This window comes from Delphinus delphis, chromosome 4, assembly GCF_949987515.2.
Source record: "Delphinus delphis chromosome 4, mDelDel1.2, whole genome shotgun sequence".
NCBI classification, from domain to species: domain Eukaryota; kingdom Metazoa; phylum Chordata; class Mammalia; order Artiodactyla; family Delphinidae; genus Delphinus; species Delphinus delphis.
This window is the reverse complement of record NC_082686.1, coordinates 3,625,780-3,649,846: the sequence shown is the minus strand read 5'-3', so window position 1 is coordinate 3,649,846 and position 24,067 is coordinate 3,625,780. Positions and strand designations below refer to the sequence as shown.

Sequence of the window (24,067 nt, the reverse complement as noted above, 5' to 3'; positions counted from 1 at the left end):
CCCATGTGTGTGTCTGGCATCGCTGTGGACCTTAATCCGTCCTTGTTTCCATCACTGTGCTGGATACCTAGTAGGTGCTCAATAAATGTCGAACCGTATGAAATCGCCACTGTGGTTGGTCAAACACGGTTGAATCCGGACAATTGTAAACGTCTCAAGGTAATAAATTGGAGAAAGAGCTACACAAACGTTCGGCTGTAGCATTCTCTGCAGGGAGGACTTATTTCTACGGATGAGAGGGCCACACGCCCACAGCACCTTAGCTGCAGGGACCATGGGCAGACGGCAGCTTCTGCAGATGCTTCTGAGGGTTTCATAGCCGTCGAAACCACCCTGTTGGTGGCTCCTTATCCCAGTGTTCTAGGGACCCTCTGGCGTCTTAATTTAAACAGTGAATATGTCTCCAGCCAGCCTGATACCCTCTCAGACTTCCTAAACGCCAGTCCCGGAGTTCTTTCCAACACCTAGGGGACCCTTTCTATTTTAATTCCTCTCAGCCTGGAGGCACTCGTGCTTGGCCCATAATACGGATTCGTTTGCCGTTCCACATCGAGTGATGCCTGAATGGCAACCAGGACGCGGGGTTGCAACCTTGTTTTGAGCTGGATACGGCAACCAGGCCTCAGGCCTCGTTCTCAGCCTCACTGTCCTATTTGCCAGGTGTCGTGTGGCCACCTGCGGGATTGAAGGAATGTTGGGTGTCGTATGGTTTGCGTGAATCAGAACATTCGGTGCTTTTAGCAGATTTTTAAAAAAGTTGTAGCTTTTCCTTACTTTCTCAGTGACACGTTCCTGGGGACACAGACCGAAAAGTTACGTGGTTATTAGACCCCCAGAAGGTGATTGTCTTGATTTCATGGTCCCAGTGGCCGGGAGGTGGGGGTGAGACCCACGGTCTCAGGGCCTGAGCTGCTGTCCAGTCCTCAGCTGAAACAAAGGACAGCGTCATAAAGAGTGAAAACCACCTGTGAGACAAAGGCACAGAAAAATACCGGACAATTCAGTGAAAAGGACAAACGCGTCTCCTTCCAAGTACACGCTACCTCTGCATGCAAGGAGAGTTTTCAGGAAGCTGCAAGAATTTAGATGGAGGGAGGGTTGGGCTCACCCGTCTCTCCAGCATCCACCCGTTTATATCCGTGCTTTGCGGGGACTTGCAGGGGCTCACGGTAGGGGAGCACATCCACAGGGCACTGCCATTTCTAAAGGGCAGCTCAGGGAGGACCCAGCAGGGCTGAGCTGCAGGATGAGGGTGGGTCACCAGTCTTGATCCTGAGCCTCTTGGCAGCCAAGGCAAAAAGGGAAATGGGTTGAATTGTGCCAATTTTAATTTTTACTGAAAGGAAGCGTACACATTTGTCGGAAAGACAATTTTTTTGTAATATTAGAAAGCATATATCCTATGAATCCTTACAGGAAGGGCTTTGGAAACTTCACATATATTTTAATTCTTTTTTCTTTACTGTGGTTTTGCAAAAGATTTAAAAAAAAATCTCCTCATCGCTTGTTTCTTACAGAAATCAAATTCTGCTGTAAAAATGGTGGTGTCTATAGACTGAGGGCCACCCTAGGCTTTGTATAATGCATATTGGCCAGGTGCCTGCTGTGAAGCCAGGATTTTTCTCCCCAAAAAAGACATTTAATTCCATCTGAGCATTAAAATACACATTGGTTGTTATATTTGAGTATTACTCCCTAAAGCATGAATGTCGATATGAAAACGCAGGACACCGCAGCCTGACTCCGGAGTCCTGCTTCCCCATGGGCCATTGTTTGGGTGACGAATTAGCCGAGCAGAAGACCTCGGGCAAATGATCAAGTACTTGTGACTCAGAAGAGCAGGCCCTTTGAGTCTGTGTTGAGACAGCATTTATAAACGTAGCCCAGAAACATCACACCTTGCGTTAATCTGCTCAGGCTGCTGTAACACACAGCACAGACTGCGGGGCTTAAACAACAGGAAGTTACTCTCTCACAGTCCAGAGGCTGGAAGTCCAAGAGCAAGGTGTTGGCAGGCTCTGCCTTCAGAGGCCTCTTGGCGTGCAGACGGCCGTCTCCTCCCCGTGTCCTCACGTGGTCCTCCCTCTACCTGGCTGTGTCCTCATCTCCTGTTCTATAAGGACACGAGTCAGGTTGGATTAGGGCCACCCTGATGACCTCACTTTAACTTAACAAGTTCTCTAATGACTTTGTCTCCACATACGGCCACATTTTGAGGCACTGGGGGGTTAGGACCCCACACACGAGTTTTAGGGGAACACAGTTCAGCCCATCACACTCCATAATGACCACAGCTACAAAAACAGCTTGTTGTTTTCATGGCTTGGCTATTGTAAATAATGCTATCATGAACATGGGGTGCCGGTATCTCTTTGAGTTAGTGATTTTGTTTCCTTCATATAATAACTAGGAAAGGAATTGCTGGATCATATGGTAGTTTCATTTTTCATTTCTTGAGGAACCTCCATACCGTCCTCTATAGTGGCTGCACCAATTTACATTCCCACCAGCCGCGCACGAGGGTTCCCTTTTCTCCACACCCTCTCCAGCATTTCTTACCTCTTGTCTTTCTGATAGCAGCCATTCTAGCAGGTGTGAGGTGATACCTCACTGCGGTTTTGATTTGCATTTCCCAGATGGTCAGTGATACTGAGCACATTTTCACGTGCCTGTTGGCCATCTGTGTGTCTTCTCTGGAAAAATGTCTATTCAGATCCATTGCCCATTTTAAAATGGGATCATGATTATTATTTTTATTTTTGCTAATGAGTTGTATGATTTTCATATATTTTGGATATTAACCCCTCATCAGATATATGATTTGCAGATTTTCCTCCCGGTGTGTAGGCTGCCTTTTCATTTTGTGGATGGTTTCAAGTGGGACCGAAGCTTTTCACTTTGATGTCGGCCCACCTATTGACTTCTACTCCTGTTGCTTCTCTCAGACGTTTTCTGCGTCTTCCTCCTTCTGCCCTTTTGCAGACTGCCCTCCCATCAGAGACCTCGTGGTCCTCAACGTCACCAGCAGCAGCTTTCAAGTGTCTTGGAGTTTAAACTCCACCCAGAACTGCACTTTCCACGTGCAGGTTTACCAGGCTGAGGAGCTGCTCAGGAACGCCAGCACCCGGGGGACGAGCCTGGAGGTGGCTGGGCTGGAGGCCGGAGTGTTGTATGCGGTGAGGACCAGCTACCAGGGGTGCTGGGCCAACGTCACCACCACGGTCACTGTCAAGACCGGTAAGGCCACATGTCTGAAATCCACATGACCTGTGAGTCTGTCTCTCCAGCCTAGTCTGCTGGCCCTGGTGATTCCAATCACGTGCTTCCTACGAGCAGGACAGGGGCCGTCACTGACCTGGCCCCAACTCTCCTGGGGGGCAGTGAGTGCGCTCTGTGTCCCGGAGCAGTGCCACGGTGCTCATGGCCCAGCACAGGCTCCCCTCGCTCCCCTGCGTCTCATCCTGACTGGGGGCTCTTCTGACACCTGGGGTGATGAGGGCTCTCTGAAGATCCCATTTTGCTGTGGTTTGAAGGACGCATAATGCAGTCAGAGAGAGTGAAGCCCAAAGTATAGTAGAGCAGAAGAGGGTAGCGGTTCGCACGCATCGAAGGAACTCTTGCCACACTTAATTCCACACAGCTGAGTCTGTATAACTTCCCCAAACCCAAGAGCTGAGCATCTGTAAGATCGTCACGAAGTATGCCTCATTTCCCATGCCGTGCACTTGCAAAGCTAACATGATGCCCACTGCATCGGAGCCCTGAAGAAATTTTTGCCCCAAATAAACACAGCATAGGCATGAATTGGGGATTCCAGTGTCCAGGAGGCAGCTGGCGTGACCCACGTGACTCTGCCAGGTGGCCGACACTGGCCCTGCCCCGTGATGCCACCTCCCCTCTGCCTGGTCGTGGTGCTACCCTGGTGGTGTAGACCTCTGTCAGGTTCGGCCCGGGGAGTTCCCTCCTAGGCTGGCCTCTGGCAGCAGGACGTGGAAGTGTGCGTACGGACAGTGTGGCTCTGAGACATTCTGGTCTGGGGACCGGAGCAGGGGGGGAGACCCAGCCTGGGGGTTCAGAGCAGGCAGAGGGCAGAAATCACTGTATGAAAGATGTTATGGTGGGGGGGAAGGTTGGGGGGAGGGATAGATTGGGAGTCTGGGACGGACATAAACACACTACTATATTTAAGATAGATAACCAACAAGGACCTGCTGTATAGCACAGGGAACTCCGCTCAGTACTCTGTAATAACCTAAATGGGAAAAGAATCTGAAAAAGAATAGATATATATGTAGAACTGATTCACATTGCTGTACACCTGAAACTAACACAACATGGTTAGTCAACTGTACTCCAATATAAAATAAAAATTTAAAAAAAAAGCACCCTCTGGGGGTTCTGTCTCACGGGTAGGGATAACGCCGGTGACAGTGATGGTGGCAGTGGGTGAGTGAGGGCTGGGGGGGGGTCTGGCCTACACCCTCTATGCACTGATTGGGGGCCGACCCTGCTAAATGGCAAACACGCAGAACAGGCCCCCAGAGGGCCCCCAGAACCCCGGCCATGCAAAAACTCGAGCCCTTGACTTTGCACAAGCCTTAATTTCCAAACTTGTGCCACCTTACCCTCTTGTTTTATTTTCAAGTTGCTCCACGGAGAAAATGGGGGGAACACTCTTTTCCCTTTGAGGAAACTGGGACCATGAGGGGCTCCATCCCCACAGATCACTTCCACCCTCTGTCCCCCCACAACTCATCTCAGAAGTGAAAATTGGTGGGACCAACATCCCAGCGTGAATTCATCTCAGTTGGGACGGGCGGTAGGAACATGCAGCTCCGCCCCAACCCCATGGACTCTGTACCCTCAGGAAAAAATACCTACATTCCAACGCAGAGGAGATAATTTGGAAGATTCCATAAGACTCCTGATTACAAGCTGATTCCTTCCCCAGCTGGATTCTCGTTCCTTCTCTGTAGTGTAGAAATGCCTTATGTTTGCAGAGCCCTATTTTTTTTTTAAAAAGCTCGATTCACTTTAAAGGTCTTAGCTAATTCATTTGACATTATTAAATGCTTGCTGTGTTGGAGGCCATAGAGATTATCGTAGCAGTGGAGACCCGGGGCGTCACAGTGAGTCTGGATTCCCGAAGCACTGGTGGATACCCACCTCCCGAGAGGCTCTGTGATGTGGGCAGGACCAGAGCCTGGGAATCCCGGACCCTAAGGGATACTCATTCCTCTTGCTAAGGTGGGAGAAGGTTCAGAGGGGCCCCCGTCTAGAAATGTACGCTATACAACGTTGGTGTCATTTCTGGGGCTGTGTGCGTGCAGCGGTGATAAACTCTGCCCCACCGGCGTGAAGCTCGCTGGCTGGTGGAGAACCAGGGTGGGACAACCTATGAGTGCCTTCAGATCATTAGAATCTAGATCATGGCTGCAGGGTCTGCTGTGGATGTGGGTTTCATTCTTGGTATCGAAAGAGACATGCTCCCATGTCCCATCTTGAATCTTTTCCAGGTTTGCTTATGTCCAAAGAAAAGGACACGTCCCTTACAGGCTGACCAACCCTATCGTTTTGTCCGGGACAGAGTAGGTTCTTGAGAGGTGGGACTTCTGGTGGGAAAATGGGAAAGTCCCAGAGAAATCAGGATGAACTTGTCACCTGAGTGTCAGGGGCCTGGCTGGGGCGTGTGCCAAGGAAAGCAGTGGCCACACTGGGTGAGGACCCTACATGGCTGGTTGGACCCCAGTTCCCGCCGGTGTGAGCCATGTGACGTCTGTAACTTGTCCCCCTGCTTTGGCTCTAAGTGTGTGTCTATGTCTGAGTTCCCTTCACTCCAGCGTAGAGGCATATATTCCTCACGCTGATTTCCCCCAATGTGGCTACCAAACCTAAGACTCACGCCTCAATCTGTTTTCCAAAAAATTCTCCTCCGAAGAGTAGGGGAGGTTGGAAAACATTGACAGAAAAGCGTGTGACTCGTGCTCCCCGGACTTCAGCTAATTTGTGTCATCGTCTGTCTCAGATGCCCGGGTGTTCGAAGTCACTGTCAGGATCCTAAACCGCAACGTGACAGAGGGGCTGCTGGACCGTGGGAGCCCCGAGTTCCAGAACTTCTCCCAGCAGCTGCTGCACGAGGTAAAGCCCGGCCGAGGAGCTTTCTGAGAGTCGGAGCCAGAAACCCGCCCTGTGCCCCCTTTTATGCGTGACTTAAAATAGGTTTGGGGACAAACCAACTTTGATTCAAACGGGCTGGACCACTTGATGGCTCGGCTGGGTTTTTTGTCGAACCTTCTGTTTGGGGGACCTGGGGCCTCTGCCCTCCTTCTTTGGGGCAGCTTCACTGAGTAAGCATTTACCAGTGATCAAAGCATCCGTTCCTCCCTGGGGCTGAAGGCGGGCACCAGCATGAGGCTTGGGAGAACCAGGCCAGTAGCAGCTATCATCTATCCTGGGATGCTGAGCTGGAGAAAAAAGCGACTTGCCAACCTGTCAGTAACTGGGAGAGGGCTAGGATTTGGCTCTTCTTGCAAGCTAGTAAGTTAGCCTGTGGCATGGATGCTGGCAGAGGACACGAGATGCCTGGGTCAGAGACAAAGGACTCCCTCCCTCACAGCACAGCGGGCGGCACGAGCATCACATTGGTGCCAGGTCCCCTGCTGGCCCCCAAGTCCCACGGGGGTGATGCAGAGGGAGCCCGGTGGGTGACGCACATGCAGTGCATCTGCATCACAGCTGAGGACCCCCATGCAAACCTGCCTAAACCTTGTTCCAGAGATACGTTATCTTTACCGCATCAGACGGTGAACAGATCTGCTCTGCTCTGGACGGGGCCATCCTCTCTCTCCCAAGGCCGTTCATCATAGAAACGTCTTGGAAAGATATTCTGAAACAAGAGGGCAGTCCAGGCTTCTACTTGCAGAATGTGTGGACATGGGAGGGATGGAAGGAGGGTCGCCTCTCAACGTTCACTTGCAGAGAGGAGTTGGTTTTTGAACTTTCCTGGAGAATTCTCCCTTGTTTCTAGCAGTAATTCGCCTGTGGGTGCAGGAGTGGTGTAGGAGGAATGTGGGCGAGGCTTAGGTCTCCTTGCTCGGGCACAGGTGCCCCTGATCACCTGGCTGTGCCTGTTTCCTGGGGATACAGCCCAGTGGGAGGGGGGCAGCTCTGAGGAGCCACGGGATTGCCGCTTTCGTCCATCAGTCCATCCAGCCACCTCTCTCACACACACATCATCTTCACACCGGTTTCCAGGGCACCCAGAGTGGGCCGTGCATCTAGGGCTGCAGGATGGAGATCCGACTGTCATGGTCTCTGAGTCCTTACCAAGACGGAGCAGGCCCGGCCCACTGTCCCAGGGCTGCAGTGAGCTGGAGGGGGTAACTCTGCTGTCCCCGAGGAGGGTGGCTGGGCGCATCCTCTTGGTCAGGAAGAGGACACGTGGATTCTGGGAACCATCCACGTGTCACACCCGGGGCCTCGCTGACTGGTTTTGAAGGCTTTGATGGAAAAGTCTGCTGCCTCTGAGCATCTGTTGCCTCTTCTGGGCCAGGTTGCAACCTCCTTTCCGCCGGCGCTTTCTGACTTGTACCGAAGAGGGAAGCTGAGGATGCAGGTCGTGTCTCTCCGGGCCGGAAGCATGGTGGTGAGGCTCAGACTGACGGTGCAGGACCCCGAGTTCCCGGTGGGCGTGGCCACGCTGTCCCCCATGCTCTCGCCTCTGTGGGCGAGCACCGTGTTCCAGGTGGACCAGTCGGAGACGCTTGTGCAAGGTGGGTCCTCCTCTCCATGCCCAGGGTGTGCCGCCCCGATGCCCTCCAAAGTCCAGGCTGCGTTAGTCCTGATCAACATTCACTTTGTTCCAAAAGATGAAGCAAATGAACTTTGAGTCCGTATTCTGTGTTCTTCCATGGGGACTGGGGCCTAGGGCTGCCGCCCCGAAACAGTGAGCCCACCTGTGTCCCACACCTCCAATTCCTGATGGGAGAAGCACCCCTCGGAGCTCAGGGACACTTATTCCCTTCGATGGTGTTTCTCAGCTGCCACCAGAACCCAGGGTAGAACCGGGCTGGAGGGTCCACGAAGGGCACAGGGACGGGAGCTTACTGTGTCTGCGTCGGGGCCCAGCCAGGCCTGGCTGCTGTGCGCCTTGTTAACGTGGAGATCTGTTTCATTAGCCCAAAGGCTTGTAATTTTACTTGGTGATACAGGAAGTCACAGATTAGGGAAGAGGCGGGGAGAGATGGAGAAACAGAGATGGAGAGAGGCAGGGAGAGGGGGTTGGGGGAAGGGGGGCAGTGAGAGAGAGAGAGAGATGGGGACAGAGGGAGAGACAGAGTCAGAGATAAGACAGAGTCAGAGATAAGACAGAGACAGAGACATCAAGAGACAGAGAGAGGGAGAGATGCAGGGGATTCAGAGGGGGCAGTGAGAGACAGAGAGAGACAGACATAGAGAGACAGCGAGCTGTCACGTCAGGAAGGTTTTGCTGTCAAAGCAGGGATGAAGTTCCGTTGTGCGGTGAGGGCACTGCAGTCTCTACATCAAAGAGCCTGTTTGGGGCTCAATCCATGGAACGCACCACCCCCGGAGTGGAGCAGGTCCCAGAGTGAGCGCTGTCAACTCCTTTGAGCCCTGTCGCCTGCCAGCTTGCTGTCCCAAGCTCCCGCAGCCCACGAATGCAGAGAAGGGGCCGTGGGAGTGTCACACCTGAAGTCATGCCTGGGAAACACCTTCCTGCTGAGCCTGGGGTCCCTTCCTCTGTCATTCACCCCCTCGGGGATGGAGATGACGGCGGCCCTCTGCACCTGGTGGGCCTGCCTGCCTGGGTTCAGGGGATAAGTGCTGGGCAGACACCGGGCAGCCTGTGGGTGGACCCTCAGCCTGCACCCCCAGGGCCCAGAGACAGATCTGAGCCATCTTCTGGAGATCCAGCCCTAACCTCGAGATGCTTCCCAGCCTCATCCCCTGGCATCAGGGCTCAGGTTATTCCAGAGCTTTGTCAAGTGATGCTGTGGGTTGAATGGTGGCCCCAAAAGAGAAGTACACACCTAACTTCAGACGTGACCGTATTTGGAAGAAGGGTCTTTGCAGATGAAATTAAGGATCAGAAATCATTCTGGATCAGGGTGGGCCCAAAGTCCAATGGCAGTGCCCTTAGAAGAGACAGGAAAGGAGATGACCCAGGGACCGTGGAGGACACCACGTGAAGATGCAGGCAGAGGTGACGCAGCCACAGGCCGAGGAGCTCAAAAGGCCGCCAGAAGCCGGAAGAGGCAAGAAGGACCCTCCCCGAAAGCCCGAGGGCGCCCAGCCCTGCCAACACCTTGATTTTAGACTTTGGCGTCTAGAACTGTGAGAGAATGAATTCTGTTTTAAGCCAGCTCGAAAACTTGTGACAGTCTGGGATGGCAGCCTCAGCAAACTCATACAAAGGAAGAAGAGGTGCCCTGCATTGCTAATATCCCAGGGTTCATCATTCTGAAGCCCCCCCCCCCCCCGCCACGAAGTTCTGGAAGTATCCTTGGAAGTTGGGAGCCCCGAGCAGGCTCTCACCTTGCAGCATCCCTGAAAAACGGTAGGCTGTTTGCTTCACATTCCGGAGCTGAGGGCCAAGGTGGGAGGGTCTCCCAGGGCCACGAGGAGGCCTCAGCTGTTTACTGGTGGACGAGATGGCTCTGCCCTGCACAGAGTCCCCTGATCCAGAGCCCGAGGGGCAGCCCCCGGGCCGCAACCCTCATCCGGGGAGGCCCGAACCGAAGTCCCCCGCCTTCCCCACCGGCCCAGAGCCCCCAGCCCCGCAGGCACAGCCGGGAAACTGGAGAAGCACACTCATTGTCATTCCACAAAAATTCAACAAACCGCAGCACGGAAAGCTCCTCTCCTCAGCGACCCCACAGAAATGGTGGTGTTGGCACTGCTGAGTTTTCCCGGGTTATCTGCGAGCTCTCGCTGCTGTGAATCCACGTGTCCCAGCAGCGTGGCGGTCATGTTGTCACGACCTCATCTTCTCCCCGAGGCCCATACCAACCCCACCCGGGTCACTGGGTGGCCACGCGTCCTGGTCTCCCTCCAGGGGGGCCGTGCCCCGTGCGGGGAGGCTCAGTGCTGAGTAGCAACCCGGGCCTCCGGCCCTGCTTACACCGCCTGGCGGGAGGGGGCCTCACGGGACAGGCTGGAATCCCAGCTCCGACACTCCCTCGCCGTGGGTCCCTGTACAAGGCACGTCGCCTCCTGGGCCTCGGTGTGCTCAGCTGAGAGACAGGAAGGTTGACCCATCCCCCCGGAGGGGAAATAAAGGGACCCTGCAGGTGTGGGGTTAGCGGGGTGCCCGGAGCACGTCTGACAGCGCCGCCGACATTTCGGTTTAAGTCTTCTCTAGGACGCCCTTTCGTATCTCGGGTGAGCTCTCAGGCCCGGAAGGTCCTGCAGGGTCCCCGAGCCCTCACCAGTCCTTCCGTCCCGCCCCACTTCCCTTCGCTCCCCTTGGATCTCCCACCCTTGCCCCTCCCCTTCCTTAAAATCTGCTCAGGAAGGACCGTCCTGCTCATTTGCTCCACGTGCAGACAACCCCCTGGGCCTCCACGTGCATCTATGTGGCCCCTTCGTGCTTAGTGCCCTGTGCAGACGCCAGCCAGACGAGGCCTGATGGCGTTGCCGTTCTGTGTGAGGGGCTCCCCTGGGGTCACCACAATACTGGGGGGCAGCGCCCTCTCTGTGATCTCAGGACTGGCCTAGCCACGCTCCCCGAAGCTTCCAGTCGGCCGCGCACCCCTGACAGCGTCATAGGCGCAGTGGACCTTCCTGTGGCCTCTGTGGGCAGTGGGTGACGGAGGACGAGCGGGGGAGCCTGGCCCCGGGCCTGTCACTGTCTACCTGGCCTGCGGGGGTGGGCCTGCTTCCTCCAGACTCGGTGGCACTGCCTTTGGTCCAGCCTCTGTTCCTGCCGCCGTTAGAACCCAGTTCTCTGTGACCACCTTCTCCTTGAGTGAGAATCTGGCCCCCAGGAAGGGCTGAGGGCTCTGGCCAGGTTTCACTTCTGAAGGTCACCTGGGCCCCAAAGACAGTTTGGGGCCTCCCGAGGAGCCTGCCTTTTCAGGGATGGGGCAGCTCGTCCTCGGGCCTCCCCACCTCATTGCTGGGGGTTTACATGTGCCAGGAGTCCTGGCTCTGTCGCAGCTGCCGCCTCCTCCGGGAGGTGGGCTACATCCTCATCCCAGCTTCAGGGCCGGCAGGAGCAGAGGACAGGTCCTGCACCAGAAGCTTTTGCCCACATCCTTGTCTGGAGGCCCAGGAGGCGCAGAGGCCGCCTGGCAGCTGTCACAGCTCGCAGGCCCGCCTCCCGCTCTGAACCCAGGAACTGCCGGGCCTCGGGCTTCTATACGAGACAGAACAGAGTTGTCTGCGTCTTCCTCAGACTTACCCCTGAGCCACGTGCTGGCGGAGCGAAGGGGGTGGGGAATCACCTCCCCAAGATAGCTTCCAGGGCTCTGCGGTTTGAGCTCAGGTCTCCACGGGGGCTTCCGCTCTCCTCGTGGCCCTGCTGCCCGGCGGGCCTGGCTCCAGCCCCGGCCTTAAGCCCCCGGCACCTTCGAGCCACCTGGAGGTCAGGCTGCGCTCCAGGGGGATCTGGGTCAGGGTGTAACTGTTGCATCGGCTGATGAGTCTGCTGGGCTCGGGGAGCTGCTTCTGTAAAGATCACAAGAACCGAAACTGAAACCCACGAAACCGGCCTCTGAGCGCTCAGTGGCGGGGTTTTCTCTGCACAAAACTGGACTCATGCCTCATCTTGACTTGAAGTCCAGCCAAGTCCGAGCTTCGCTGGTGCCCTGAGCCTGGCTCGGGGACCCCGCCTGCAGCTCTTGGGAAGCCTGGTAGCCACCCCTCGAGGGTAACCTCACCCCGTCGAGGCACCCAGCCTCCCCCGCTGGCAGAGGCAACTCTGTTAAGAGCCACCTGCTCTCCTGGGCGGGGATGGGACGGGCAGCGACCCGTAGAGCCGGACCTGGGCTGAAGGATGGATTTCTAGAGCTGTGGGAAGACTGCTTCCCGACCCCCGGCTCCTCCTAGCCTGAAATACAGCTCGAGTACTGATTGCTTAAGGGTTTATTTTTATTTGTTTATTTTTTATTGGAGTAGAGTTGATGTACAATGTTGTGTTCCTGTCAGGTGTACAGCAAAGTGAGTCAGTTATATATATATACGTATACCCACTCTTTTATTAGATTCTTTTCCCATACAGGTCATTGCAGAGAATCGAGCAGAGTTCCCCGTGCTGTACAGTAGGTCCTCACTGGTTATCTATTTTATATACAGTAGTGTGTATATGTCCATCCCAATCTCCCAACTTATCCCTCCCCTCTTTCCCCCCAGTAACCATAAGATTGTTTTCTACGTCTGTGGCTCTATTTCTGTTTTGTAAATAAGTTCAAGTTCAGAGGCCGAGAAAGGACTGTGGCAGGGAAGGGTTTGGGGGGATTTATAGGGTTGGGGGGCTCACTGAGCCTTCCTTGCCCAGGTCAGAAGGGTCAGGGCTTCCCAGGGGCATGGGGCTTTGGGGTCTCTCACAATCATTTCCCAGACTCGGGGGGGAGGTATTTACAGCCGTCCTATCTGTGTCTTGGAAAGTTCATGTTATACTAACTGGACACCTCCTGGCTCAGTTACTTTTCTGTTTCTTTCTTGAGACATTAAATATGAGGGGATGTTGGCTCGTCAGAGGGAAGAGAAAGCACCTTATGAACAAAGAATGAACAAGAGGGGAATATATTCACACCTGTGGTTGCTGATACCTCCACAGGAATCCCAACGTCCCCTAACCTCTGCCCCCAGATCAGCCAGCCAGCGGTGGAGGTGGGCAAGGGCGGGCTTTTGGTTTGTCGCCTTGGCCCAGAGAGGAGCTGCAGGGAGGGCTCTGTGCAGGGAACCCCACCGCCAGCCCCGGGTGCTGGATGCCGAGGGCCTCACCGACGCCCTGCTCCACCCCTTGTCGTTCGCTGCAAGGACTCTGGTCAGCAGGAAGTTGCCACCATGGCGCTCTGCTTGAGCAGCCCCTGGCCGTTTTCTCACCCGCTCGTGTCCTGTCTCTTCCCCGCCCACAGACTGGGACGAGTGCGCAGACAGCCTGCAGCACGACTGCTCGCCGGCCGCCCAGTGCATCAACCTCGAGGGCTCGTACACCTGCCGGTGCCAGACGGCCAGGGACGCCCACCCCTCCAGACCGGGCCGGGCCTGTGATGGTGCGCCCCGTCCCCAAGCCCCCAGCTCTGGGCTGAGCCCCCTCCCTGAGGACCTGGGGTGGAGCAGGGCTGGCTCTCCTCAAGCAGGGTGGGCACAGTGCCTGGGGCCCACCATACTGTTAGGGGCCCATGAGAATGATTTAATTGCTTTTAATATCAAAAGAAAAAAAGAATCTAATAACAGTAAATATCAATTATGAATCTAGTCTTTATACCAGTGCAGTTTTAAAGTATGATTTTAAATTATTTTTATGAATGAAAGGGTCAGAGAAAGTCATGATGAAACCCCTGGGGGCAGGGGTCCCTCCCTGGGTGGACTGGACCCCAAGATGGTGTAGGAGCCCCGGTGAGCATGGAGAAGGCCTTGATGTGGGGTCTCTGAGGCCCATTCTTGGCATGTCTCTGCCCCAACGTTCCTGGGGGCAAGTTCTGATCAGTTTGTTAGGGCCACCTGGCGTGCTGAGCTCAGAAGCCGGAGGAGGTCACATACAGACTCAAAATGCTGTGATCGACTAGCAATGTCTGCTCTGGACACAGGGTGGGCAGCATAGGTGCTCAGCTACCTGTTTGCCATCCCTGCAAAGGCTTTCTGGCTGGACGAAGCAGCAGAGAATGGTTCCCTGGGAGAAAGCCTCTAGTCCTTAACTACTGTGTATAGTGTCCCACTTCCTAAGACCCACACAGCTTCTCTTCTCCCGTCCTTTTTCTTATACCTGTGTCGCCCAGCAAACTGATAAGAGTGACCAGAACCTAGCCCCACACTGAGCGCACATTTGGGGGAAATTATCCCAATTTCCCAAGGCCCGCAGATCCACGGTCCATCTGAGGCCAGCAAGAACCAAGCCTCGCACTTATGTCCTGGTTCTGCAGCCTCCCAGGTGGACCCGCTAATGTCAGGGTCACGGCATCCTCACTGATCAAATGGAGAGGCTCCAGGGCCTTCCGAGAGAGCTCTTGGGAGACCACAAACAAGGGCCGTATCAAACATTCTTAACCACCCGTGGGGATAGCCTCTGCCCCCTCTTAAGGTCACCTGGGGTGGGGGGGGCTCTTGACCAGAGTAGACCAGACGCCCCGTCTGAGAGAGGATGTGTCTCGGCAGGTGACGTGGTGAGCCCCACCGGTGGTGCGCCATCTCCGGTGACAGGCGAAACAGCCCCAGGTCCCGGAACAGAAACAACAGCCCTCGACCTGGAGAGCCCCCCCTTGTCCCCCAGCCCTGGATACCCGCGACGCACCACTGCAGCAGGCCAGGCCTGGACCCCAGGGCTCCCGCCCAGGACAGGGGTCAGCGGCGTGCTCGGTCGTGGCAGGAACAGCACTGGGCCAGCCGTGGACGGGGAGCCCAGCGTGGCCCCAGGCCTGGGCACCAGCCAGTGGGCGGCCAGCAGGGTGGCTGGCACCTTCTCCTCCCGGGCTCCGGGGCCCACCCACAGCTCCCCTCTTGGGGCCATGGACAGCCTACCAGCCTCCCCAGGATGGCTGCGCCCAAACTCCACCACGGAGCCGCTCTTCCGGCCCGCTCCTACCCAGCGCCCCATAGACCACATTGAGTGGCACGCCAGCCTCCCCACGAGGAACACGCCGCCCGTACCTCTGGACCCCGCGTGGCCACAAAACTCAGACCCTGGACCCTCCGGCTCCCCAGACCTGCCCTCGGCCACCACGCCTGCATCTCTGAAGACCCCAGCCTGCGGTGAGTGGCAGGAAGGGTGCGTCCCAGGGGCCATTGGGAGCTGCTGGTGTGTGAGCTCCCTTCAGCAAAGGCTCACGCAGTCGTCCAGTCCAGGGCAGTCCAGTAGCACTGGGTGAGACCAACCCAGTGCCGTGCAGCTCTGTCCCCTGGCGGTCGGCTTCCGGTCTAGTAAGGGTGAGAACTCGGTCTCCCCGCTTTCCCTCCAGCCCGGTCCTCCCCCTTCCTAAGCCTCCCGATTGCCAATAGCTGGAGCAGGAAGCTGGGCATGTGTTGCATTAAGTGCACTGAGCACGGGGCGCATCCCCCCTGCGGGGTTGGGCCCCCAACCTTTCTGTACCTCCCCAGAAGTTCTGCATCCCCAGGCCTGCTGCAGCTCCCCCAGCAGCTCTGTACCCTCCCAGCCGTACTGACCCCCGGCAGTTCCACATCACCCATTACTTGTAGAGGCCTGAGCCATCACCGAGACCCCTGAGTGATACCCCAGGAGACAGGCAGCCCCTCTGTGCAGGGAATGGGCCTGGCCCTGCGCCTCCCAAGGAGGGAGGTGGCTTTGGCATCCCCGTGTGAGCTCACGGAGCTAGCCTGGCCCTGGATTGCATCCAGCTGTTAAAAGCAGCTCCGTTGATGCATCTCCTCTGCTGCACAGGGCTAGATCCGAAACTAAACTCTTCAGCCCACATACATCTCCCAAGTCCCCTGTAGGAATGGTCTGTAGCCAGCAAGGCCCACCAGGCTGATTTTTGGGGAGTCCGCCCAGGGGTCGAGGGGGGCAGCCGCTCTGGAGGAGCCGCCCAGAACCTGCTCAAGAAAACTTTGTTTCCAGAGGTCCCGGGACTTCAGGGGTGGGCACAGAGCAAACCTAAGGGGCAGGGGTGCCGTCCCTGGGAGCCCAGGGCTCAGGGGCTGTCCAGGGACTCTGCATCCACATGTGTAGGTGGAAGCTGGGGGACTTGACTCCCCTGGGCTGGCCTCCCCTGAGGACTCTCATGTCCCCGTGGCGGGGGGGGGGGGGTTCGGTTCTCCTTCCTGTCTCCTGGGAACGTTGGACTGATTTTAATCAGGGAACTTATATTCCACTTCTCAGCTCCCACGCCCATCGGAAGGGTCACCGTCTCCAATGTGACCAGCACGGGCTTTCACATGACATGGGTGGCGGATCTCACCCTGCGCCCCACTTTCCAGCTCACCCTGGTTTCTGCGCGGACCCCCACTGTGCACCTGGAGAGCCAGAACGCAAGCCTGACGCTGTCTGGCCTAGAGCCTGGTGTTTTGTACCTGGTGGAGATCGTGGCCAAAGCATGTGGAAAAGAAAGTTCCAGAGCCCACCTGAAAGTGAGGACAGGTAACAGGCTTCAGAGACGCGTTTGCCACTGGTTCTTAAAGGGATGAGAAAAGGCATGAAAAGGATTTTTGGTGGCTTAAGGTTTAAAACAGCTGCGCGAACTTGTGGATGCAGGGATTCCGTTTTCCTCTCAGTGTAGGAATGTCTGGCTCACTTCAGACTCAGCTGGTGTTCAAAGGCCACACAGGAGGGGGCTTATTTCAGGGACAGGTGGTAGACAAAGAGGCTGCTTTGCAAAGCGCTCCAGACTCTGCAGAGGCTGCAGACGCTCGCCCATCTGGGTCCTCGTGGGTAGTGGCAGGGAAATGGGTGCAGTGCTGGTCTATCCATTTCCTGTGACCATCCTCACTCCTAACAGACCTGGACTTGGCTTTCAGGAAGGATGATGATGGACAGATCATCCCCCTCCCCGCCCACTGAGCCTGGGACCCGCAGAGTAAAAGGGAGGGGAGTAGAATTGAGCAAGTGAAACGTAAGGTGGAGCTGCTCCTTGTCGATAGTTATATATTCAGATAAAACTCCTTTTCTCTTGGGCTTCCCTGGTGGCGCAGTGGTTGAGAGTCCGCCTGCAGATGCAGGGGACACGGGTTCGTGCCCCGGTCTGGGAAGGTCCCACATGCCGCAGAGCGGCTGGGCCCGTGAGCCATGGCCGCTGAGCCTGCGCGTCTGGAGCCTGTGCTCTGCAATGGGAGAGACCACAACAGTGAGAGGCCCGCGTACCGCAAAAAAAAAAAAAAAAAATTCCTCTTTTCTCCTCATTAGCATTTGTCATCCACATATCTTCTTGAATGTCCAGCTTACCTGAACAGCCAAGGGCAGACCTGATGTTGCAGATTAGTCCTCAAATCTTGGGCAACTGTCTAAGAGTTGATAACAGTGGTCTTCGAGATGGGGTGCACGTCCCTTGGGAGATGCCTAAGGTGACCCATTGGGGGATGCCTAAGTCATAAACGTTTAGAACTTCTTTTTATATGCTTGAAAATACGAATTAGCTGTGAACTGGGAAACTAGAGAGGAGATGTGGGTGAGGAAGGCGAGTGCAAGTTCACGGCCAGCTGGAGAAGTGGAGGTCGCTGCTGGCCGGACCGTCAGGCAGGGCGGCCCCGGAGGAGAGCTGGTGCTGGGCTGTCGTGTACATCTGCCATCTGGAGGTCTCACCCGTGCTTGGAGGGAGGAGTGGCCCGCGCGTCTGTGTGACCCCGGCCTGAGATGGGTCCACCTCTGCTCTCACCTGTGCACCTTCGTGCTCCTGATGGCTTTTAGGTCAGGCCACACCCTCCAGTTGTCGCCATCCTCTCTGCAGGCAGGCAGGAGAGAGACGCAGGGGCTCAGCTGGTTCCGCGGCCCCGGCAGGGTCTCCCTCTGCGCCCAGCCTCTGTCCCGTCGTCCTCTGGAGCTGAGGCTGTGTCTGTGCATACCAGGTGCTGCTCCTTCTCTACAGAGTGCAAATCAGCCTCAGTTCGATGTTCTTCCTGGCCAACGTAAAAATGCTCTTATTAAGATAAGATGATGCTCTGCTACCTGATACCCCTGCAACCGTGTTTATTCTCCATCCTGCAGCGGCCCAGAAGCTCAGTGGAAAAGTCAGAATAGTGAACGTCAAGTACTTAGAATCCTTCCGCAATGCAAGCAGCAAGGAGTACCAGGCCTTCCTAGAGCTGTTCTTTCGGATGGTAAGTTGGTGGAATCGGTCCTTATTTTCTCTTGGGATGTGAAGGAGGGAGGTGGTAGCATCCTAGCGGCAGCCAAACGGGACCCAGACCTGCAGGTGCCACAGACTTCTCGCTTCTGAAGGAAGCTGGGACTTCCAGCTCTGGTGTGCTGCCTTTGTGTCCTGGATCTGCCATTAAGCAGACACATCAGCAGGTGGGAGACATGCCTTTTCCTCTGCTGCATCCTTACGTCACGTTGTTTCCTGTTCAGTGAAACTTCTTTATTGACGCGGGACCCTGTAGAGCAGAAAGCCTTCCCCGGCCTTAAAAAGAAAGAAATTTAAAAATTGAGATCGATTTCACATACCATAAAACTCACACGTTTAACGTGCACGATTCAGTGGTTTAGAATGTATTTGCAGAATTGTGCAGTTGTCACCACCAGCTGATTCCAGAAGGTTTTCATCCTCTCAGAAAGAAACCCGTTAGCTCATCATCGGCCCTTCTCTCTGCCCCTGAAGCCAGATGTGTGCTTCCTGTCTCTGTGGATTTGCCTGTTCTGGGTATTTCGTAGAGGTGGCATCATACAATATGTGATTTCTGGGTCTGGCTTATTTCACTGAGTATAATGTCTTCAAGGTTCATCCATGTTGTACCAACATCAGAACTTCATTCCTTCTTATGGCTGGATCGTATTCCACTGTATGGACAGACCACATTCTCTTTATCCATGATCCATTGATGAACACTTGGGTTACTTCCACTTTTGGGCTATTGTGAATAACGCCACTATGATCCGACCTTAAAAAAATTCCTTTTCCTACTCTCCCTTGCAGTGCCCTCCGCCAACCCACTGGCATTCTTTGGGATGGTATATTGTTACAATTTAGTTAGAGGAGCAATCTCAATATTCTTTTTGCTGGTGGTTAGATTACCCTTTGATGAATAGAGAATGCACTTGTCATGATCTTGTTTGCCTAGAGGACGTCTCATACAGTTTAGCTTTTCCTTGTTCTGGGGGTTTAAGACACAGACTAGAGAGAGCTCGGCAGCGCCACCTATTGGTGGAGTCATAACACGGTGGCGCCTTAGCAATGCCGGTGGCCGCGCTGTTTGGTGATTCCGTTCAATCCCATCAGCGTTCCCGATAAAAGTCATGCTGCCTCCAGGAACTGTCATACTGGGACTCCTCTAGATCTGGGATCCTGCTTGATTTATTCTGAGGATCTGGGGTCCTGCTTTATTTATTCTGAGGTCCCCAGCTTCTGGCCCAGTGTGTGGATTCAAGAGCTGTTGATGATTTCATTCATATGTATATCAAATCTTCCTTAGGTTAAATGATAGTTACACATCATATTAAACAACAATCACTGAAATCAGTTCACATAGCTCTGGTGGTCACACGAGGCAGCTTCACTGCTACCCCAGGTTCCTTGATTAATCTCTCCTTTTTAAAACTTTTCATCTTCTGCCTATTTAGGGGGACAGTTTTTGTCTGTCTAGAGTTTCAGGATAGCAAATAATTATGCAATTTAACACCTACGTAGGACATTAGGACACGTTTTGGGAGGTTGTGGGTTAATGTGTCACTTTGTTGTTTGTCAGCTCCTAGCAAGGGGCCTGGAACTCCTCTTTGAGACTGGCTTGAGATGCAGATAAAAGTGATTTTAATCCAAGACTCTGGCAGATCCCTCTCTGGAAATCCCAGAGAGAAAGAGAGACAGAGAGAGAGAAGACCAACCTTCCAATGATAAAGGTGGCAGCCATGTGACTGCAGGCGGCTCTGGGGTCTCTGGGGCGTCTGCACCCTCTGATGGGTAACAACAGACTTGCTCACACTGGCTGTCCCAAGGCTGGGAATCCACGAGCCTGTTCCTTGAACCTCATGCAGTTCGGATGCAGACCAGGTTTTCTCTGTGAGGGCAAACCGCGGAGGTGGGCTCTTCCATAGCACATTTGCATTACACGCACAATTTAAGGCTCATTACAAGATTGGGTACCTTTCTGGGCATTTTGGCCATGATGGGCTAGAATGGAATAATATGGTGCGTGATGTAGGATTCTGTCCAGATTGATGGAATAATGAACAAGGCTTTTAGAGGCAGGAACTACCTGTCTCACTAGGATGCCCACAGGGAAGCAGTTTTCGGAAAGGCAGCAGGAAGAAAGGAAGGGGAAATGTTCTGCAGTATGAAGGCCACAAGCACTGTCGCGGAAAAAGTGGAGTCGGAGAGGTGGTGTCCCTCCCTAGGACCAGTTGCTCAGCCCTGTCCTCCGGGGCTCTGAGCTAAGAGCAGCAGATGCTAAATGCCGCTATGAGCCCCCTACCAAGTTACAAGCCCCATAGGGTGGGGCTTTGGCACTTAGCCCCACGTTGACCGGCTGGCTCTGGTTGGGGGACAGGGCTCCGTGTCTCGGGCCCCACCGGCATTCGTGCTGGGCCTGGGGACTGGGCAGAACTCACCTGCGGCCTTAACATCTTTCCCAAGGCCAGTGCTGCTGCTGGCTGCGATCCCCAGAGGAGAGGACGAGGACCCCGTTTCCTCTCTCGGCACGCGGTTCTTCTCACCAGACCTGTTTCTCTAAAGGTGCGGAATTCCTTGCCAGCCTCCATGCTTCAGCACCTGGACACAGGTGGGGTGCAGGTGGAAGTGACCCGCATCTCCAGTGGCAGCGTCGTGGTGGAGTTCAACTTGCTGGTCATCGCAGACGTGGATGTCCGGGAGGTGTCTGCCACGTTCCTGGCCGCCTTTCAGAACGCCTCTCTGCTGGAGGTGGTCGGAGGTGACCCCTTCATAGTGGGTAGGCAGAGGCTGGACCCCGGTGGAGGCTCGCTCTGCAAGGGAGAGGCAGTGAAATCCTAGCCACTGGCTTTGTTTCTGAAAGATGCGCCTCCCCTTGACGGCTTCCCTGCATTAGATGAAAATGCGAAACAGATAGGACCCTCATCTCTCTTATTGCTCCTATGGTTTTTTTTTTTTAAAAAGGTTTAAGGGTTGAAAAATCTTCGGGTGAACCTGCAAAGATTCCCGGGGATGCCGCATCCTTTCTGCAGGCTGCATCCTGCCCCTCCCTCCTTTGCTGCTCTTCCATGGGCTGAGGGCAGACAGGTCCCTCTCTGCTGGCAGATTTCCTCCCAAGCACAGTTTCCAAGGAAACTGTGGAAAATCCTAGGAAAAATAATTGAAAAGAAAAGCCGGGAGAAAAGGCAATTTAGAGTCTCTTCTCATATTGTATTAGTGAGCTGGAGTTGTAACAAAATACCACGGATGGAAACAACAGACATTTATTTTCTCACAGTTCTAGAGGCTGGGAGTCCAAAGACCAAGGTGCCGGCTGATTTTGGTGAGGGCCCGCTCCTGACGTGTAGGCGGCCACCCTCCTGCTGTGTCCTCACCTGGCCTTTCCTCTGTGTGTGTAGAGGGGGAGCGCTCTGCTGTCTCTTTTTATAAGGACATCAGTCCTGTCGGATCAGGGCCCCTCCCTAACGACCTCAGTTAACCTTAATTATCTCCTAAAGGTTCCACCTGCAAATGCAGTCACACTTGGGGTCAAGGCCTCAACACACAGATGTTGAGGACACACAGTTCAGACCCTAGCACATAGCATGCCTGAGAATAAACGATAAAAGGCTTATAGTTATATGTATGGATGAAATCAAAGACAGTATAGATGAATATTTTTCTGATCTTTGGAATGAGAAGGGTTAAGCCTGCAGAGGAAAAGCCTGGACTATTTGACTCTATAAAAAGTTAAAGCTCTCATGTCAAACAAAACAGTCACCATTGTAAAGCAAGCAGTGAACCAAAAAGTAATTTCAACAATCTGATGAAGAATTATATCCTAAATAAAGAGCGATCACACACATTGGTGATAAAATACTAAGGACCCAATAGACACAGGCACAAAAGACCCAAATAGATCATATGTGAAAGATGACTCCCACGCGACTAACAAAGATGGAAGGATCAAAGGCATTCCCATTAAAATGAGTTACTCTTTTCGCCCATCTACAAGGAATTTTTTTTTTTAAAGATAATCCTGATAGCGAAGCAGCCCCTGCACACAGCGCTGGGAGAACAGGATTTGCTCACACTTCCTGGTATTTGTCAAGAGCTGTAAAAATGTTTCATCCACTTTGTTTTTGGGGGTTTTTTTACTTTGTGTTTTTGTTTTTTTAATTGTTAGTGGAGTACAGTTGATGTACAATGTTGCGTTAGTTTCTGCTGTACAGCAAAGTGAATCAGTTATACATATATACCTATCCACTCTTTTTTAGATTCTTTTCCCATAGAGTCATTACAGAGTATTGAATAGAGTTCCCTGTGCTACACAGCAGGTCTTTATTAGTTACCTATTTTATATATCGTAGTGTGTATATGTCAATCCCAATCTCCCAATTTATCCCTTCCTCACACCCTGGGAAACCATAAGTTTGTTTTTGACATCTGTGACTCTATTTCTGTTTTGTAAATAAGTTCACTTGTACCAATTTTTTAGATTCCACCGATAAGCTCTATCATATGATATTTGTCTTTCTTCCTTAATGTTTTATCCTGCTCATTGCATGTAGCCCCTGTATCACAGCACTTACAGGACTCCATCCTAAGGAAGCAGAACTCAGTGTGGACTATAGTTTACATGTAAAGGCATTCATCTCATTGCTACTTTAAAAGCAGAAGGTCGGAAATAACCCACAGTCCCGTAATAGGGAAGATAGTAAGTCAATTTTGGTAATCCATGCCATGGACTGTCAGGCAATTATTAAAAATGAGGTTTGCTGAGATAGAAAATATTCCTGACCCAAGGAAATGGGATGGAAGCTGGACTCACATTTGTGTATAAAACGTGATCTTAGCTGCATTGCAGTCTGCCTTTCGAAAGGCTGGAAAGGAATACACCAACATGCAAACACTTACGTCTGGGAGGTGGCCTCAAGGGGTCATTTTATTTTCTTTGCTAAGCTGTCCTGGTTTTTATCCATTTTCTGCAGTAAAGCCGCATTATGGTTCATAAGGTAAGTAACTGAGCTTAGAGGTGAAAGCAAGTGTGTGCCGGGGTCCCTCTGCCTGATACCAGGGTCCAGGTGGGGCCCATTGGTCTCCTGGTCTCCAGGCAGCTGAGCGGATGCTGAGCTGCCTTCACCCTCCCCGCCTCCCATCCGCCCCCATCATCCTGCTTCCAGAACAGCCCCTGCAGGCTTCCTGCCACCCGCCTCTCACCCCCATACCCGGCAGAAAATCAGGGTACCACCCTGTCTCCCGAACCCTGCAGAACTGGCCATCTTTGCTATCATTTGATAATTTTAACCTTGGTTCCCGAGATGCAGGCTGCCTGTAAACAGTGGGCAGAGCCGCGATTCTCAGGCCTCCTGTGAGGGTTTCCTGTCTTGTTTCCTAAACGCTCCAGATTACGACGAGTGCGACAGCGGGGAGGATGACTGCGCCCCGGGCTCCTCCTGCCGCAACAGCCTGGGGTCCTTCACCTGCAGCTGCGAGGGAGGCACCCCCGACCTCCCCGTGGAATATTCTGGAAGACCCTGCGAAGGTAATAGTCTCAGGATCCCTTGTCTGGAATACTCTCAGGTAGTCTGTTCTTTGAAGGACGTTCGTCCCCAAAGTGCCTCTTTTCTAAACGAGATTGGCATGTTTCTATGTCTTGGGCAAGTTTCCGTGTGTATGAACACGTGCAAGCATGCATATGTGCCCACGTGCATGTGTGTGCACGTGTGCAATGCCTGTGTGCACGTGTGTGTACACGTGTGCACATGCCTGTGCCGCCCCATCCTTCCACATCCCTCCAGCCTTCTGGGTGGTGCCTCATCTCCAAGTGCTTCTTCTGATGCCCCGGATGAGAAAATATACACATCAACCCAGGTGCGTCCTCTCAGATGCTAAAAGATGATCTTGCAAAACATACAGCCTGTGTGACAAATGACACATGACATGGAAGCGTTTCTACTCAGACCCACTGTCCACGCAGCACTTTTCCCATTAAATGGGGCCTTCGTGGATTCACTGTTGACTCTGAGATGGCCCCTGCCATCCAGGGATCTGCGGTCAAGCAGACATGTTTATAGGAGTGAACACAGTGTCTGAAGGAATATGGAATATGCTGTACTTGAGGCAGAAGCAGGAGG

At 53.8% G+C, this 24,067-nt stretch overlaps 1 protein-coding gene across 1 annotated transcript in view; it reads left to right on the top strand.

Moving 5' to 3' along the window:
* The window catches only part of UMODL1 (uromodulin like 1), a 63,286-nt gene that overhangs the window by 19,462 nt on the left and 19,757 nt on the right, over positions 1 to 24,067 (top strand). The window contains exons 7-16 of the mRNA XM_060009780.1: positions 2,983 to 3,237; positions 6,026 to 6,138; positions 7,553 to 7,772; positions 13,101 to 13,238; positions 14,341 to 14,586; positions 14,716 to 14,934; positions 16,019 to 16,276; positions 17,837 to 17,949; positions 20,517 to 20,730; positions 23,338 to 23,475. Coding sequence (XP_059865763.1) covers positions 2,983 to 3,237; positions 6,026 to 6,138; positions 7,553 to 7,772; positions 13,101 to 13,238; positions 14,341 to 14,586; positions 14,716 to 14,934; positions 16,019 to 16,276; positions 17,837 to 17,949; positions 20,517 to 20,730; positions 23,338 to 23,475 — 1,914 coding nt within the window. The remainder of the gene's footprint in view (positions 1 to 2,982; positions 3,238 to 6,025; positions 6,139 to 7,552; positions 7,773 to 13,100; positions 13,239 to 14,340; positions 14,587 to 14,715; positions 14,935 to 16,018; positions 16,277 to 17,836; positions 17,950 to 20,516; positions 20,731 to 23,337; positions 23,476 to 24,067) is intronic.